This window comes from Trichomycterus rosablanca, chromosome 1 (genome assembly GCF_030014385.1).
Source record: "Trichomycterus rosablanca isolate fTriRos1 chromosome 1, fTriRos1.hap1, whole genome shotgun sequence".
In the NCBI taxonomy this organism is placed as follows: domain Eukaryota; kingdom Metazoa; phylum Chordata; class Actinopteri; order Siluriformes; family Trichomycteridae; genus Trichomycterus; species Trichomycterus rosablanca.
Window position 1 is genome coordinate 66,310,097 of NC_085988.1, and position 17,371 is coordinate 66,327,467.

A 17,371-nucleotide genomic window follows, 5' to 3' on the forward strand; every position below is an offset into this window, starting at 1 on the left:
CGGATCTGTTTTGTTTTCTTGCTGGCGAGGATTAAAAAAAGAAGTTTTAAACAGTCTCCAAAATGTCCTCCAGGCTCCTCGGCTCCATTGTTGGCAGATTTGGGATGCTTTGCATTTGGGCTGGCATCCTGAAAATAAGCCAGGCCGTTATGTTGCACAAGAATGAAAGCGCTTTTAACGATTTTTGTAAGAAAACGACTACTTGTGAGGTTTTGAAGTACAATACATGCCTTGGATCTCCTTTACCTTACACACATACTTCTCTGATCCTGGCTGAGGACTCCGACACGCAAGAAGAAGCTCTAGAGAAGTTGGCCATGTGGTCCGGTGAGATGTTATTTAGTAAACAACATAATAACTAAACAGTATTATTGATCGTAATGTGTTAAATTATAAAAATGCAACGTGTTGAAAGTTTCTGTTGATTATTGAATGAGTTAACCGTTAGCTTAGCAACAAGTCACATCTCCTTTGGGTATAAAAAACGTTGCCTACCCAACGTAACGTTAACGTTAATCCGTACTTTTTCAAACTTTTTAATCACACTGCTCTTGTATTACTACACGTCGCTTGGACGACACAGCAGCTTTTTTCTTTATTTTTACGGATTCTATTTGTGAAACTGAAAATAAAATCCCGATAACAACAGGGCAGCGCGCTGTGCGGAACACTGGTATGTTAACAGTAACCCGTACAGTAAATCACAGTTTAGGCCTATCTAATTGCTACATAAATGTACCAAAAAAAAAACCCCACTTTCATTCACATTTTACTTTAATTACACAAACTTATATGCACGGAGAAGAAACAAAAAGAAACGTAGTTTTCTATGGTATTGGCTATACAGTACTTGTTTTGATTGCGTGGAATACCGTTAACTTTGGCTATGTTAGCTATTTTCATTTTTGTCGTGCAATTTAGTGTTTGGTTGTCTTTTGTACATATTGTATCAATAGTAAATAATATAGTTAATAAAAAAATTCGGATTCAAATCGACACACTGTAACTAAAGGGCTATTGATGGCTATAGATCTGCATATGGGGTTCAGTCGGATATCCGGTTTCCATTGCTACAACATTAGCACCCGTTAATGATCCTCACAGTCCTTCAGCTCATTCACACCTGTATATGATTCTGCAAATACAAACAGTTATTCAGGTTCATTTCCCGTTTTTTTTTTACGTTTAAGAAGCAGAAGAAAATAGCTGAGAAAGAATAGCTTAGTGAAAATATATACTTTTAGTGTAAAACTATTGAGGAAAAATGACGTTACTAATAAGTTACATAGCAGTTGATACTAACTTAGCATCCAAATTATGGGACAAGCCTGTTTTATTTTCTAAATTATTTAATTCATTTATTTATTCTTGTGAGCCAACTTAGTGAAATTTAGAGATTTTTTTTTAAGAATGTGAAAGGATACCTATATTTGTAGCCACATTTATTATTGCAAAATACATGGACATGTGGCTGTCCCAAACTGTTATTTAATTTATCCAGAGAGTTACATGTAATTAAAAAAAAACTACATAAAACATAAATAACTTGTCAAGTGTCCTTTACAGTCATGTAAGCTTTAAATGACCAGAGCCATCCATGCAAGAAAAGCCAGCACCTTTAAGGACAAGAACAAAAAGCCTTCTAGATAGGAATTTTGTGGTAAGGTGAAACACTTACATAACCACTGATCAGAAGTATTTTTGGAAGAGTGATTTTGTTCCTACTATAGATAGGTGTTGTTATCTGGGGCTGTTTTGCTGCCAGTAAACTGGTGCGTTATAGAAAGTTGACAGAATAAAGAAGATTACCCTAAGTATCTTTAATCTTGGACACCTTTGTGTGTTTCAGCAGGATCCAATACATCTCAAAACTGTTAGAATTGCTAAAACAGGCAAAAAATCTAAAGCTCTGTCCTTAACTCTGTTGAGTAGGGGTGGGTTTATAAAATCGATTTTTCGATTCGAATCGATCTTTATTTGAACGATCCCATATCGATTCATATAAACGCGAGATCGATCTTTTAAATACGCCCCTTTTTACGGTGCACACGGAAATCTGTTACCCCCTTTAATTTCGCGTGATCAGCCAGTGTTTTTTCATGCAACGAGATCTGACCTGCACATCAGTTTAGCATGGCAGAAGCTCAAGTTATGACCACTACACAACTTTTTGCACTGATTTTCGCTCGGCGACGGGTCGGTGCTGGATTCGGGAGGAACTCGGTGTTCGCTCTGCGATCAAAACTCGGCTCTCAATCAATGTGTGAAACAGCGAGGGGAAACACAGGGGAGATGTTGTAAACAGGTGGTGGAGCGCAATATAGTTTCTATCAGAATACATCAGCACACGCGAGTTTTACAGTATTTCTGACCTGATCGTTCTCTACAAAACAAAATATTTATTAACCTCCAACTCACTATAGAACAAGCCATGCTGCTCGTGTTGCCAAATCCACTCAGATTCATTTATTTCATCAGCGCACAAACTTTGATCTCTCGCTACTTGTTGATGTGCATGTTTGGACGTGGTATCATTAAACCTTTCATCACTTCTCACGTGTGTTTTCGTGACAAAACGTAGTTTTGGAGACCAGAGAAGCTCGCCTGTGATTCCCCCTGGTGATAGATGGTGTAGTGTAAAACCCCCCATCGCCGATCAGACGTGTAGTGTGAACATTACAGCGACCAGGTGTTAATCAGAGTAAACTTGGCATAAGCTGTTCAACAGCCAGGTGTATGTTTACATTACATTTACAATGTTGTAGCGTGTCAGACATATGTTGTAGCGTGTCAGAATTATTTATGTAAACAAAATACACAAATATTTTTAATAATGAGTGTTCTTTGTACAATTATCACATTCGTTCTCTGAACATCTGTACATATTTAAACAAAACCTGTTAATGTAACTCAAATATGCCTAAATGTGTTGAATCGAAAATCGAATCGAAAATCGAAGATCGAATCGAATCGGGACCTTGTGAATTGGAATCGAATCGATCCAGGAAATTAGTGGCGATACCCAGCCTTCTGTTGAGACTGGCAAAAAAACAACAAATTTGACTGAACTACCAAATTTGCCAAGTAGAATGGTCAAGTCAAGTTTTACCATATTTTGTCAAACGAACAATTAATCTAGCTTAAATGAGTTGTGGAACCACTTAAAAACATCAATAACAAGTTATGTAGAGAACATGATGAATTCTGCTTTTCAGCCTTCCCCACTGCAACACCTCACACAAAAAATATGCATCTAATGCATCTAATGTACACTTAGGCATTTACACAAACTGAAAAAAATGAAAACACTTTGTTTGGGGAAAGCAGTGGATATGACTGCAAGAACACCATACCCACAGTGAAGTATGCAGATTATATCATGATATGCAGTTGCTTGCCTGCAAACAGTACTGGGGCTTTACACATCATTAAAGGAATCCTAAATAGACATATTAAGGGATAATTATAATAAAGAGACAATGAAAAACAAAATAAATTAGGAGTGGTTTCTATAACTGAAAAAGGTAAATGTAATATATAAACCTGAAATGAGTTACAAAGTAATTTATAAGGCTATAAGACTTAAGCGCAACCACATTGAGAGCCATTATAATAAGAAAAGGTGAAAAAAAAATTAGGTGAGTGAGAAGTGAAACTTTTAGTAAAACATGGGTCCAGTTATATCTGGTGTTAAGCTAACATAGCATACCACATTATGCCTACATGGTGATATGGTGGTGATGCGAATGTGTATAGATGTTAAGAGGCTTCAAGGCCAAGGGTACTACAACTGACAAAACTGTAAATGTTACTCTATACCTGAAATCCTGTAATTTTAGTAAGTATGTGATTGAAACAATGAGTGCTTAAGTAACATTGGGTTAGGCAACATAACAGTGATCCTAAGAACTATAGCAAGTCCACCTAAATTGGCTAAAAAGAAAACAAATTAGGTGTTTGGAGTTGCCTAGTTCTGACTTAATGTAATTAAGATATTGTTGTAGAAACACAAACAGGAAGTTTGTGCTTACAAACTTATTTATTTTACAAACATTGGGTTACTGTAGCAAAGGACTGAACTTTAGTTATTGAAAGTGTGTCTATAAAGATTAATATCACTGAATACCTCTGATGTGAAGTTTTCTCTCTTAGGTTTAAGAAATGCTCCTCGCTGCTGGGCAGTCATTCAGCCTTTGCTGTGTGCTGTTTACATGCCTAAGTGTGAGAATGGCAAAGTTGAGCTGCCCAGCCAGCTCTTGTGCCAGGCTACCCGTCGACCCTGCAGCATTGTGGAACAGGAGCGAGGATGGCCGAACTTTCTCAAGTGTGAGAACAAGGACCAGTTCCCTATGGGTTGCCAGGTAAGGTTTAATATTTTGTGTTCAAATAATTGGTTTAGTTTATATTTAATAATGATGTGCATTTTATGGAAATGTTTCTGTTACTCCAGAATGAGGTACAGAATCTTAAGTTCAACACATCAGGACAGTGTGAGGCTCCACTGGTTAAAACTGACGTACAAGCCAGCTGGTACAAAGATGTGGAGGGATGTGGCATCCAGTGTGACAATCCCTTGTTTACGGAGGAGGAACACTCTGACATGCACGGCTACATTGCCATCTTTGGATCCATCACCCTGCTTTGCACTTTCTTTACATTGGTATAAAAACACAACTTTTTAGTAAAAAAAAAAAAAAATAGTACTTACGTTAAAGTTGATAAATATGAGCACTTCAAAATAATTACGATTGTAATTAATTAATTGCTCAAATAATTAAGTAAAACAAAGTAGAAACATCTTAAGTAGAGTGACCAGACATGAGGTTTGAACCCTGGTACATGAAGTGTTTTAACTAAAATAATCCGAGATTGCCAAAATACTGGAAATATACAAAATAACAAATGAAGAACACGAAAACATCTCCAGCCTGCAACAGAGAAAGTGGATAGAAAAGGGGTAGTGCAAAAATAAAAAGTAGTTGCTGCAATATGGCAAGCTGCTCAGAGCGCCTGTGACAAAAAAAAAAGAGTAAAGAAAGGAAACACAGACTGCCAACCAACTGCTGCCAACTGATAAAGAGTGCCGGCATCTGAGCAGGCAGAAAACTGGGCCAGATTGAGCCAGGCATTCATACTGTTTCAAGAAAAAGCAGGTCAAGTCAGTCATATGTGCCTCCATGCCCCATCGGTTGGCAATAAATGGCTAGTCAAGAGGACATGAGTCTATAACAGTGTCCAGCCGCTGATCTCCATTGCAGATAGGCCTGTTACAGACACACCATGGTTAATCTGGATATTCCCCAGAGCTTTTGAGATTTTTTTTGGAAAATGAGACCAGAATGCACAATGTTTGGGAAAAATAATGTGAAGTGTGATGCATGCTGAACAGAATATTGTGTTTTTTGGCTACATTGGAACCTGAACATTGTACAGAATAAACTCTTATAGACAAAATCTTATAAAAATGTAAAAATAGCAGTAAATGTGGCTGCTTCTAAACTTTGTCTTAGTAAACAATTCTATTTTTACAACTCAGATGAAAACTAGACCACGTTATATAATGAATAATGCATTTACTCTGCATTAATGTATTTATTTTTTCTATTCACAGGCAACGTTTCTTGCTGACTGGAAAAATTCCAACCGCTACCCTGCTGTCATCCTCTTTTATGTCAATGCCTGCTTTTTCATTGGCAGCATTGGGTGGCTCGCTCAGTTCATGGATGGCGCCCGCAAAGAGATTGTGTGCAAAAGTGATAACACAATGCGACTTGGAGAGCCCTCGTAAGATTTTTTTTGAGTTAACAGAATTACACAAATGTGCAAAATAACATGAATTTTTGCAGCTCTAACCTTTTTTTTCTTTTCAGATCGACAGAAACACTTTCATGTGTTATCATCTTTATCATTGTGTACTATTCCCTAATGTCGGGGGTCATCTGGTTCGTTATCCTTACTTATGCCTGGCACACATCTTTTAAAGCTCTTGGCACTACCCAACAACCTCTGTCTGGAAAGACATCATACTTCCACCTGGTCACATGGTCAATTCCATTCATTCTCACAGTGGCTATATTGGCCATAGCAGAGGTAGGTTTTTTTTTAATTCTGTAAATTCTGTGTTTTGGTGCAGCACTATACAGTGTATTACAGTAATGATAACTATGGAAACATTTTCTAGGTTGATGGAGACTCTGTAAGTGGAATCTGCTTTGTTGGGTACAAGAACTACAGATATCGAGCCGGGTTTGTTTTAGCTCCTATTGGTGTAGTACTTGTGGTTGGTGGTTATTTCCTCATAAGAGGTAAGATGTTCTTTAATGCAAAATACATTAAAGCATGATCTATTTATATATAAATGCACAAGTTTAAAGGATTGTTGCTTAATCCAAAATTCCCACTTTTACAGGAGTCATGACATTATTCTCTATCAAAAGTAACCATCCCGGACTGCTGAGTGAAAAAGCTGCAAGCAAGATTAATGAAACCATGCTGAGACTTGGTAAGTCTTTTTAATAGCAAAAATATTGTGCAATTTGTATTTATGGTATTAGCAGATGGGGTGGATGCAGCACACCTTCAAGTTTTTGGGTACCTGGTTTTAAACTCACCTCCAATCATTGTTGTGGGCTTTGTCCAGGTGTGGCGGTGTTCTCTCACTCTGTACCTTGGTAAAGGTGCAAGTTAATAAGCATAGCTTTGAGTGTGTAATCCTGCTTTGCATTACATGCAGCCTGATAATCCATTAATATTCCGACTAATAGCTCAATCGAAATAGAATACGTCAATTCTGAATACAAATTCTAAGTCTAATATTTGAAGACATGACATCTTCCTTCCCCCTTTTTAATAAGTGTGTGTGAAGTACATTTTACTGTCCATTGTCATTTTAAAGAAACTAAAAAAACAAACACACAATTTGTTTGTTGTCATGGTAACCTGTCATGGTACAGAAAGTGGTACTTGCACATCATTTTGGATCAAATTACTTGTAGCATACATGTAAACAGAGATCTAAATATTGCTAATGTGAGAAAATTATTTACTTTAATAGATGTTATTTAATTGTATTGGAATTGCAGAACATTGCAGAACGTTTCTAATGATACCTTTGTTTTCCCTAACAGGTATATTTGGCTTCCTGGCTTTTGGTTTTGTTTTCATCACTTTTGGATGTCATTTCTATGACTTTTTTAACCAGGCTGAGTGGGAAAGAAGCTTTCGGGAATATGTGCTGTAAGGATTGTTTTCTTTCTTTATTTTAAAATGTTTATGTAAAATATTAAAATAAAATTTTATTTTCATCTACCACAATATCCTGGTCATGGTCTCGGCAGGCTAGATTCCACTGGGAAAAACTGAACACAAGGCAGGAATACCCAGCACAGGGTGCCAATCAATTGCAGGGTTTCAGCCTTTCTCTCACTTAGACATAGCCAATCATTTCTGTGTAGATGACCCGGCCTGCTGGCCGAAAGCACAGCTGGGATTTAAAACTGGATATGACTGTAACAGGGTGGTGAAGGTAGGCTGCTCCAGCCAAGATTTCGGACCCAAGTGTAGTGACTGAACAGAATCACAAAAATTTTGCCTCACAGGCAGATTTAAAAGGGAAAGAGCTCATCTAAGGCAGGATTTGATACCATGTTTTAGAGCATTAGAGGCAACCGCTCTACAGCTTGTGTGTGTGTGTGTGTGTGTGCATGTAACTGCCCTATGATGGACTGGTAATCTGTTTGTGACCCTGAACAGGATAAAGCGGTGGTAAAACAGACAATAAATAAACAAATAAATGAATAAAAAGCAGTAACCATGTGCTAATGCTTGTCCTCCTGAATTGGTGGCTGTGAGGAAGGAGAGATAACTTGAAATAACTTGAAAATGATCTAGTGTAATATGAACAAAATGCTGTTAACAAAAAAACATGATGTAAATGATTATAAACAAGAAAACGAATGATTATGATACTTTAGTTAATGTTGAGCAAAATAATAGTTTACCCATTGTGTGGTTTTGTGTTTATATAATGTATTTAACTACATGTTGTTGATACAGGTGTGAAGCCAATGTGACTATAGCTCATCAGACCAACAAACCAATTCCGGAGTGTACCATCAAGAACAGGCCCAGTCTAATGGTGGAGAAGATTAATCTTTTCTCCATGTTTGGTACTGGCATTGCCATGAGCACCTGGGTGTGGACCAAAGCCACCATTCTTATCTGGAAACGCACTTGGTTTAAGTAAGTTTTTGCCGTATTTAAAAGCAGGTATTTTGATATTTTAACCCATCGTGGCCTGAGATCTACTATTTCAGTTGTTTCAGTACGCTTCAGTTGTCTATACTGATATTTAGCATTACAGGGCAAGCGACTGAAAAATCACACGAACCTTATTCTTATGATTTGCGCTGAATGGTGTCAGCTGATGATGCCAATTCTCAAGCTTTAGTAAGGGTCGACCAATATTTAGTCCTAATTATTTTTATGTGGGAAAAGGCTGTTTTACAAAAATGCTGTCAAATACAGGTCCTTCTAAAAAAATTAGCATATAGTGATAAAGTTCATTATTTTCCATAATGTAATGATAAAAATTAAACTTTCATATATTTTAGATTCATTGCACACCAACTGAAATATTTCAGGTCTTTTATTGTTTTAATACTGATGATTTTGGCATACAGCTCATGAAAACTCAAAATTCCTATCTCAAAAAATTAGCATATCATGAAAAGGTTCTCTAAACGAGCTATTAACCTAATCATCTGAATCAACGAATTAACTCTAAACACCTGCAAAAGATTCCTGAGGCTTTTAAAAACTCCCAGCCTGGTTCATTACTCAAAACTGCAATCATGGGTAAGACTGCCGACCTGACTGCTGTCCAGAAGGCCATCATTGACACTCTCAAGCAAGAGGGTAAGACACAGAAAGAAATTTCTGAACGAATAGGCTGTTCCCAGAGTGCTGTATCAAGGCACCTCAGTGGGAAGTCTGTGGGAAGGAAAAAGTGTGGCAGAAAACGCTGCACAACGAGAAGAGGTGACCGGACCCTGAGGAAGATTGTGGAGAAGGGCCGATTCCAGACCTTGGGGGACCTGCGGAAGCAGTGGACTGAGTCTGGAGTAGAAACATCCAGAGCCACCGTGCACAGGCGTGTGCAGGAAATGGGCTACAGGTTCCGCATTCCCCAGGTCAAGCCACTTTTGAACCAGAAACAGCGGCAGAAGCGCCTGACCTGGGCTACAGAGAAGCAGCACTGGACTGTTGCTCAGTGGTCCAAAGTACTGTTTTCGGATGAAAGCAAATTTTGCATGTCATTCGGAAATCAAGGTGCCAGAGTCTGGAGGAAGACTGGGGAGAAGGAAATGCCAAAATGCCTGAAGTCCAGTGTCAAGTACCCACTATCAGGAGATTTTGGAGCACTTCATGCTTCCATCTGCTGAAAAGCTTTATGGAGATGAAGATTTCATTTTTCAGCACGACCTGGCACCTGCTCACAGTGCCAAAACCACTGGTGAATGGTTTACTGACCATGGTATTACTGTGCTCAATTGGCCTGCCAACTCTCCTGACCTGAACCCCATAGAGAATCTGTGGGATATTGTGAAGAGAAAGTTGAGAGACACAAGACCCAACACTCTGGATGAGCTTAAGGCCGCTATCGAAGCATCCTGGGCCTCCATAACACCTCAGCAGTGCCACAGGCTGATTGCCTCCATGCCACGCCGCATTGAAGCAGTCATTTCTGCAAAAGGATTCCCGACCAAGTATTGAGTGCATAACTGAACATAATTATTTGAAGGTTGACTTTTTTTGTATTAAAAACACTTTTCTTTTATTGGTCGGATGAAATATGCTAATTTTTTGAGATAGGAATTTTGGGTTTTCATGAGCTGTATGCCAAAATCATCAGTATTAAAACAATAAAAGACCTGAAATATTTCAGTTGGTGTGCAATGAATCTAAAATATATGAAAGTTTAATTTTTATCATTACATTATGGAAAATAATGAACTTTATCACAATATGCTAATTTTTTGAGAAGGACCTGTATGTGGCACATATTCTTATGTTTGAATGTTTTACCTCAGCCAGCGAGTTCCAAAATTGTCCAGCAGAGGCCCTTGACTTCATATGAATGTCAGATTGTAGGGTTAAAATCCATCCGTCAGCTTCTTCCACGTATGAACGAAACTACCGTCTTTGCAGTGGTCTTGCACGAATCAAATCATTTTTGGTTCCTTTGTGCTTGGTTGCGCACTCATCTTTACAAACAGTGTAAGTAACAAAAGGAAAAATGCAAAAATGGCTACTGATGAATGAAAACTTTCTAAATTTGCAGTGCTTTAGGCGGGCTGACGTATTGGGCACCCCTGCATTAGACAAATAGTCCTGCCATTTTATTTTATAGTTACTGACAGTTAACATAATAACATTTTCTCGGTTTGCTTAATTCAAGAATCATTGGACGAAGTGATGATGAACCAAAGCGTATCAAAAAGAGCAAGATGATAGCCAAGGCATTCTCAAAGAGGAAAGAACTCCAGAAGGATCCAGAAAAAGAGTTGTCCTTCAGCATGCACACGGTCTCACACGAAGGACCTGTGGGTAAGTGCAACACTCGGAGGCTTAAACTGCTAGGAATTAAGTGTATTTAAATCCTAGGAATATTCCTAATAGAAATTTGTTCTCTTTTGGGATTGATAAACTAAAATCATTAAGGTACATGATAGTTTAGGATCAATTTAATAACATGGTAACTTCTTCTCTGCAGCGGGTATTAACTTTGAGCTGAATGAGCCATCCATAGAGATGTCCTCTGCATGGGCCCAGCATGTGACTAAGATGGTGGCGAGACGTGGTGCTATTTTACCCCAGGACATCTCAGTCACCCCCACTGGAACTCCAGGTTAGTATTAAACGTTTCTGCTAGTCTATACCTGAAAATTACAGTAGGTTTAGGTTCAAATTTGGTTGTATTGTGTGCATTTTGTAGACATTACTGCATCGTTGACTGCATCTGTTTTTATTTTACAGCAAGCTCTTATCTGAACAGTTGTATATCTAATTCTTAATAAGTTAATACTGAGTTTTGATACCACAGTTTTTTTATAAACAAAAACTTTAATGTATATAAGTAGGGCCCTACTAAATCTACAGGAAAATTTGCTTAATTTCATGGACCTAGTTTTTTTTATTATTTTTTTTATCACAGATTTCATGGATTTTTAAAGAAAAGTGCCACATTTCACAGTCATTAAAAAACACTCATAATTTGAATGCTAGAATAAATGGAAGCTACAATACACAGCATAGCCTACCTTAACGGTTGAATGTAAACCCAGAACATCCAGCAATGGTCTAAATCAGTGATCCCCAACCACCAGGCCGCGGACCGGTACCCCGCCCCCTGCCGGTCCGTGAAATTACATATTATATGAAACTGGTCCATAGTGCAAAAAAGTTTAAGGACTGCTGGTCTAAAAGAAGAAAATTCTTGTCGGTCTAAAAGACGAAAATTCCTTTGTGTCCACAAAATTGGTTGGGAGTTTTCCAAACTCAGTTACGCGACTAGTGTTTTTAGCTGCTTTAGACTTCAACATTTTGGACGATTTGACTAACCGATTGCCACAGGATTGCTAGGACCACCTAATAGTGCAATTTAATCCATAAACTTGAGACACTTGAATGCTATGCAAATGAAAAATGTTAAATTGGCAATGAATTAGGTAGGGCGGGCCTTATATATATATAAGTTAGTAGGTTTTCTTGTTGTAATGATTTTGTCTTCTTGATATTGAGCTGAAGTCCCATCTTTTCACTCTATTCTTTAAGTTTCCATTAGGGGCCCTCACATCTTCATGATGTGTACAAAAATGACAACAAGTCTACAAAATAGACAATAAAAACATTAAACACAAATCAGCTGAAGTTAACCAATTAATTTAAAAAATGCTTTTTCCTCTACAATGCCAAACCCACACACAGTGCATTCTGACAAGTACTACAGGTGCTGGTCATACAATTAGAATATCTTGAAAAAGTTGATTTATTTCAGTAATTCCATTCAAAAAGTGAAACTTGTATATTATATTCATTCATTACACACAGACTGATATATTCCAAATGTTTATTTCTTTTAATGTTGATGATTATAACTGACAACTAATGAAAACCCCAAATTCAGTATCTCAGAAAATTAGAATATTGTGACAAGGTACAATATTGAAGACACCTGGTGCCACACTCTAATCAGCTAATTAACTCAAAACACCTGCAAAGGCCTTTAAATGGTCTCTCAGTCTAGTTCTGTAGGCTACACAATCATGGGGAAGACTGCTGACTTGACAGTTGTCCAAAAGACGACCATTGACACCTTGCACAAGGAGGGCAAGACACAAAAGGTCATTGCTAAAGAGGCTGGCTGTTCACAGAGCTCTGTGTCCAAGCACATTAATAGAGAGGCGAAGGGAAGGAAAAGATGTGGTAGAAAAAAGTGTACAAGCAATAGGGATAACCGCACCCTGGAGAGGATTGTGAAACAAAACCCATTCAAAAATGTGGGGGAGATTCACAAAGAGTGGACTGCAGCTGGAGTCAGTGCTTCAGGAACCACCATGCACAGACGTATGCAAGACATGGGTTTCAGCTGTCGCATTCCTTGTGTCAAGCCACTCTTGAACAAGAGACCGCGTCAGAAGCGTCTCGCCTGGGCTAAAGACAAAAAGGACTGCAGAGTGGTCCAAAGTTATGTTCTCTGATGAAAGTAAATTTTGCATTACCTTTGGAAATCAAGGTCCCAGAGTCTGGAGGAAGAGAGGCACAGAATCCACATTGCTTGAGGTCCAGTGTAAAGTTTCCACAGTCAGTGATGGTTTGGAGTGCCATGTCATCTGCTGGTGTTGGTCCACTGTGTTTTCTGAGGTCCAAGGTCAACGCAGCCGTCTACCAGGAAGTTTTAGAGCACTTCATGCTTCCTGCTGCTGACCAACTTTATGGAGATGCAGATTTCATTTTCCAACAGGACTTGGCACCTGCACACAGTGCCAAAGCTACCAGTACCTGGTTTAAGGACCATGGTATCCCTGTTCTTAATTGGCCAGCAAACTCGCCTGACCTTAACCCCATAGAAAATCTATGTGGTATTGTGAAGAGAAAGATGCGATACGCCAGACCCAACAATTCAGAAGAGCTGAAGGCCACTATCAGAGCAACCTGGGCTCTCATAACACCTGAGCAGTGCCACAGACTGATGGACTCCATGCCACGCCGCATTGCTGCAGTAATCCAGGCAAAAGGAGCCCCAACTAAGTATTGAGTGCTGTACATGCTCATACTTTTCATGTTCATACTTTTCAGTTGGCCAACATTTCTAAAAATCATTTTTTTTGTATTGGTCTTAAGTAATATTCTAATTTTCTGAGATACTGAATTTGGGGTTTTCGTTAGTTGTCAGTTATAATCATCAACATTAAAAGAAATAAACATTTGAAATATATCAGTCTGTTTGTAATGAATGAATATAATATACAAGTTTCACTTTTTGAATGGAATTACTGAAATAAATCAACGTTTTCATGATATTCTAATTTTATGACCAGCACCTGTATATGTGTTAATGTTGTTAAAAACTCTGTCCTCATGCAGTGCCACCACCAGAGGAGAGAAACAGATTATGGATGGTTGAAGCTGAAATCTCCCCTGAGATGATGAAACGCAAAAGAAAAAAGAAGAAAAGGAAAAAGGATTTGCGCCCAGTTGCACCTGCTGAAGAGCAAGTGAATCCTGTTGCCCGTCACAGAGAGTTTGGCCCCAGTGCTGTCCCTCGCCTTCCCAAACTCCCAGCACATAACAGCCTCGTGGCTAACCTGTGGGAACGTCAGTGTCAGCAAGAGGAGAACGTCCTGCCAGGCTCCTTCCCTGAATTCCGACCTTCCTATCCCATTTCACACCAGGAGAGATACGTCAAGCCTGGATATGTTTTATCCAGCCAGCGCAGCAGGGATCCTGGCTTAAACCTTGCAAATACCCTGACAGTAAGAGATAGCCAGTACGAGGGAGGAGGCCAGTACAAACAACCGGCCTGGCAATCGAATGGTGGATTCCACTATTTAGGGCAGGACATGCCTGTGCCATTGGGTGGAGGGAGGACAGAAGTTGCACCTCGATCAGAGGCCAGAAGGCAGGTGGCTGCCCCAATTCATTCCAGAACCAATCTTATGGACACAGAGCTGATGGATGCTTACTCTGATTTTTGACTGCATTGTTTTTTGTGTTTGGTCAAAAAGTGCTGGATACTTTGCACCACACATTGAACTGTTTACTGAAAGGTGCATTGCAAGGGTTGCAACCACTGGCACGTGTGTCTGTCCTAGCATGTTTGCCTGGTATGCTTAATGATAAAAGTAAAACCATTTCTGTCTCGGCTCCAAAATCTAAAGGAAAGTTCTTAAATTTCTGAATCATTATGATAGATTATGCACATACAGGAGTGGTACCATTATGTATTGCTGGCATGGCTATAGACTATTCTAAGCTGTTAAAGTCTCTGGAGCACCAAATAGATCAAGTAAAGCAAAAATCATAACTTATTTTTTATGCTCAGCATTTTTTGCTGGTTGCTGGATGTAAAAATGGTGCTATAAGTCAATATATTTTTTCCACTTGTAAGTGAATGAGGATGTCAATATGAATACAGTTGTTCAGAGGTGAAAAATATTGTGGCATTTTAATAACAATTAGAGTTGTTGAATTGTGCAAAACATAATTAGCAACATTAACTTAAAAAGAAGCAAAAAAGGGTTCCAAGTCATTTTAGGATTTTTTAAAATAATAAAGGTACCTAGCAGGGTGATGTGGCAGCTAAAGTAGATGTTTCTCTACCTTAAAATAACCGTACATGCTTGTTAGAATCTGTTTAACAAAAGTACGACTGTACCATTCCACTGGTGAATATCCCTATAAGGACAAACTGAAAAATGATGGTGTAAGGATACAGACTACTTACTATGTTATACTAAGATGTTTGTGTTCACTTTTTTGAGGCGGGGCATAAATACAAATGTCTATTAAGTACGTGGACATGCCCACCTTCTATTTATTTAGCCTGTGTGCCCAAAGATTGAACATCAGTTGAGGGCCAGGCCTTTAATCCAACACCTTACAAATGCTTTAATGACTGAAGGGCAAATGGAAAACCTTACCAGAAGAGGCAAGGAAGAGTGGAGTCTCTTCTAGCAATAGGGAAGGGGATATTAATGCCAGTGGTTTTGAAACAGAATGTCCAACAAACACATGGTCATGTGTTTACATTTGAGCAATATATATGAAAAAAAAAACTTCATTGTTCAGCTGGAGTCATGCAATACACCACTGGATTTCACGAAAATGGAATAAGCTCAATATCTCTTTTTTATACATACTACAGTTTTGGACCTAGGTCATGCAGACATGTACCTGATCTGTAGAAGTGATAGTGTTAGTACTTTGTTAGAAAGAGAAATGTATATGTATTATTATAGCTACGGTTTTGTTGCCTGGTGCAATCCCAAATCCCATTTTCCATTTTTATTGTAGATGTCGGCTGAGTGAATTGTCTGGTAAGAAACAGAAAATGCTAATATTACAAGCTTGTGTTTGCAAAGTGATTGCTGTACAGTTTTATCAAAAAAGTGCTATTTTTGTATTCTAGTTCATAGTTTATTTTACCATTTTCTGTACTGTATATTATTGTACATACTTTAATATTGCTTTGCTTTGGGTCACTTTTGCATTGTGTTGTGTAAGGGCTAGCTGTATTTTTTTATGGATTTGGTAGTGCCCTTTCCTGACTGACCATGCTAATGTTATTCAGCAACATTTTTAGGTCAAAGTAAGAAGGTTTTAAGAGATGTTTACGTTCTGCTCAAATGTACTATTCCACTGTTTACTTTAATGGGCTTAAGGGTAATCTAAAGATTTTAAGATCTTAAAGATCCTAATATTAAAACCAGTAAGAATAATAATAATAGGGATGTAATCATAATTGACTCCAACCGTTGCCTGCTTTTTGCATTTTTTTCTTTTTTCATTCTTTCTCTGTCATGTGCAGCCACCAGGACAGGTGCTGGTATTTGCAAAGAGCCCCACACTCAATAAGGAACACATTCTCTTTTGCTTCATTGCTTGTGTTGGTGCCTGGGACAGACGTTGACACGTAGATGTTACTGATGCTTCCCTATCTGGTCTTCCATTCCTCACTCATGGCCAATTTTGTCTGTAGAGTACCTGACCAAGCTGGTGGCCTTGGTAATAGAGCCCAGGTGTTGGGATAGTGCACTAGAGAGCTGCACCACCAGTGGTGGAATGTTGGCACATGCTTTAATAAAAATATCTTTTAGTTTTTTGAGGGATAAAGTAGACCTACTTTGTAGTTTGCATTCTAGAGTTTTCCATGAAGCTTCACTTATGTTTGAATCTAGTGATTGGAGAGGTCGAACATACTATGTATACCCATAAGGAAAAAATATTGGCTTTATAGTTAGTGCATAAAATAAGGTAACAATTGACCACTCCATTCAGCCTGACTTTACACTTCTCCTCTACAAAGAATGAACAAACATTAATGAAGTAATGGGTGTAAATTTGGTGTGAAATCATAAACAAATCACTTCCAGACTGGTGCTTTTCACAGTAGGACACATGGGAAGATATACCAGTCTCAGCCTGCCTGTCACATCAAGTGAGCCATGAATTCAGTGTACAATAGATCATGTTCATGTGACTTAATAGGTCTTTTTTTTTAAAAGTTTCGTGAATGGCATATTGTTAAATTAGGGTTATATTATATTTTCTGCATAATGCTTTGAAAAACATGATAAATCTGTATTTTACATTTGTTTATAACAATAAACAGAAGATACTTGAAAGTGTATTTGCATGATTAAGAATGTTTCTTATGTTTTTTGCATTCATGTTAGCTTTAGAGATGGAAAGTAACTAGTGACTTGTAGTACTTTGTTACATTTGAAAAATATATTGGTTTTAACTTAATTGTGCATTTCCAAACGATACAGCTACAGTTAATCCAAATCCAGGTACCTCAGTAGGTTCCTTGGCAAATATCGTGGCAAATTTTAATTCTGTAAAGGTAAAAGTTACTAAACTCAAGCTGACCCGGGTTAGATTCGTTTCAGTGCATATATCCACTTGCATCTATCCAAACACCATATTACTGTGTTAATTTAAATAATGTTAAATGTATTCGTACTAATTACAAAGATATACTTAAACATTTTAATTAGGAGTGTCAAAAAGTATTCAGTCGCTACCTGGCATCACTATGAAAGATGTTGCCATTGGTTAGGAAAAGTGAAGAATAATCCCAAAGTTT

General features: G+C 38.2%; 1 protein-coding gene across 1 annotated transcript; it reads left to right on the forward strand.

Annotated features, from left to right (window-relative positions):
* Window positions 1-62: 62 nt before the first annotated feature.
* Window positions 63-14,476, forward strand: smo (smoothened, frizzled class receptor). Its single transcript, XM_063005468.1, has 12 exons — window positions 63-327; window positions 4,153-4,361; window positions 4,451-4,660; window positions 5,612-5,784; window positions 5,871-6,090; window positions 6,182-6,305; window positions 6,410-6,502; window positions 7,128-7,236; window positions 8,056-8,241; window positions 10,460-10,608; window positions 10,775-10,909; window positions 13,648-14,476. Exons 1-12 carry the CDS (start codon window positions 63-65, stop codon window positions 14,256-14,258), a joined length of 2,484 nt encoding a protein of 827 aa, XP_062861538.1. The 3' UTR covers window positions 14,259-14,476.
* The last annotated feature ends 2,895 nt before the right edge of the window (window positions 14,477-17,371 follow it).

Excerpts from the sequence above, each read along its gene's own strand:
- smo (XM_063005468.1), top strand. The coding sequence starts at position 63 with ATGTCCTCCAGGCTCCTCGGCTCCATTGTTGGCAGATTTGGGATGCTT. Across the intron at positions 4,362-4,450 it reads AGTTCCCTATGGGTTGCCAG|AATGAGGTACAGAATCTTAA; the intron begins GTAAGGTTTAAT and ends CTGTTACTCCAG. Across the intron at positions 4,661-5,611 it reads TTTGCACTTTCTTTACATTG|GCAACGTTTCTTGCTGACTG; the intron begins GTATAAAAACAC and ends TTCTATTCACAG.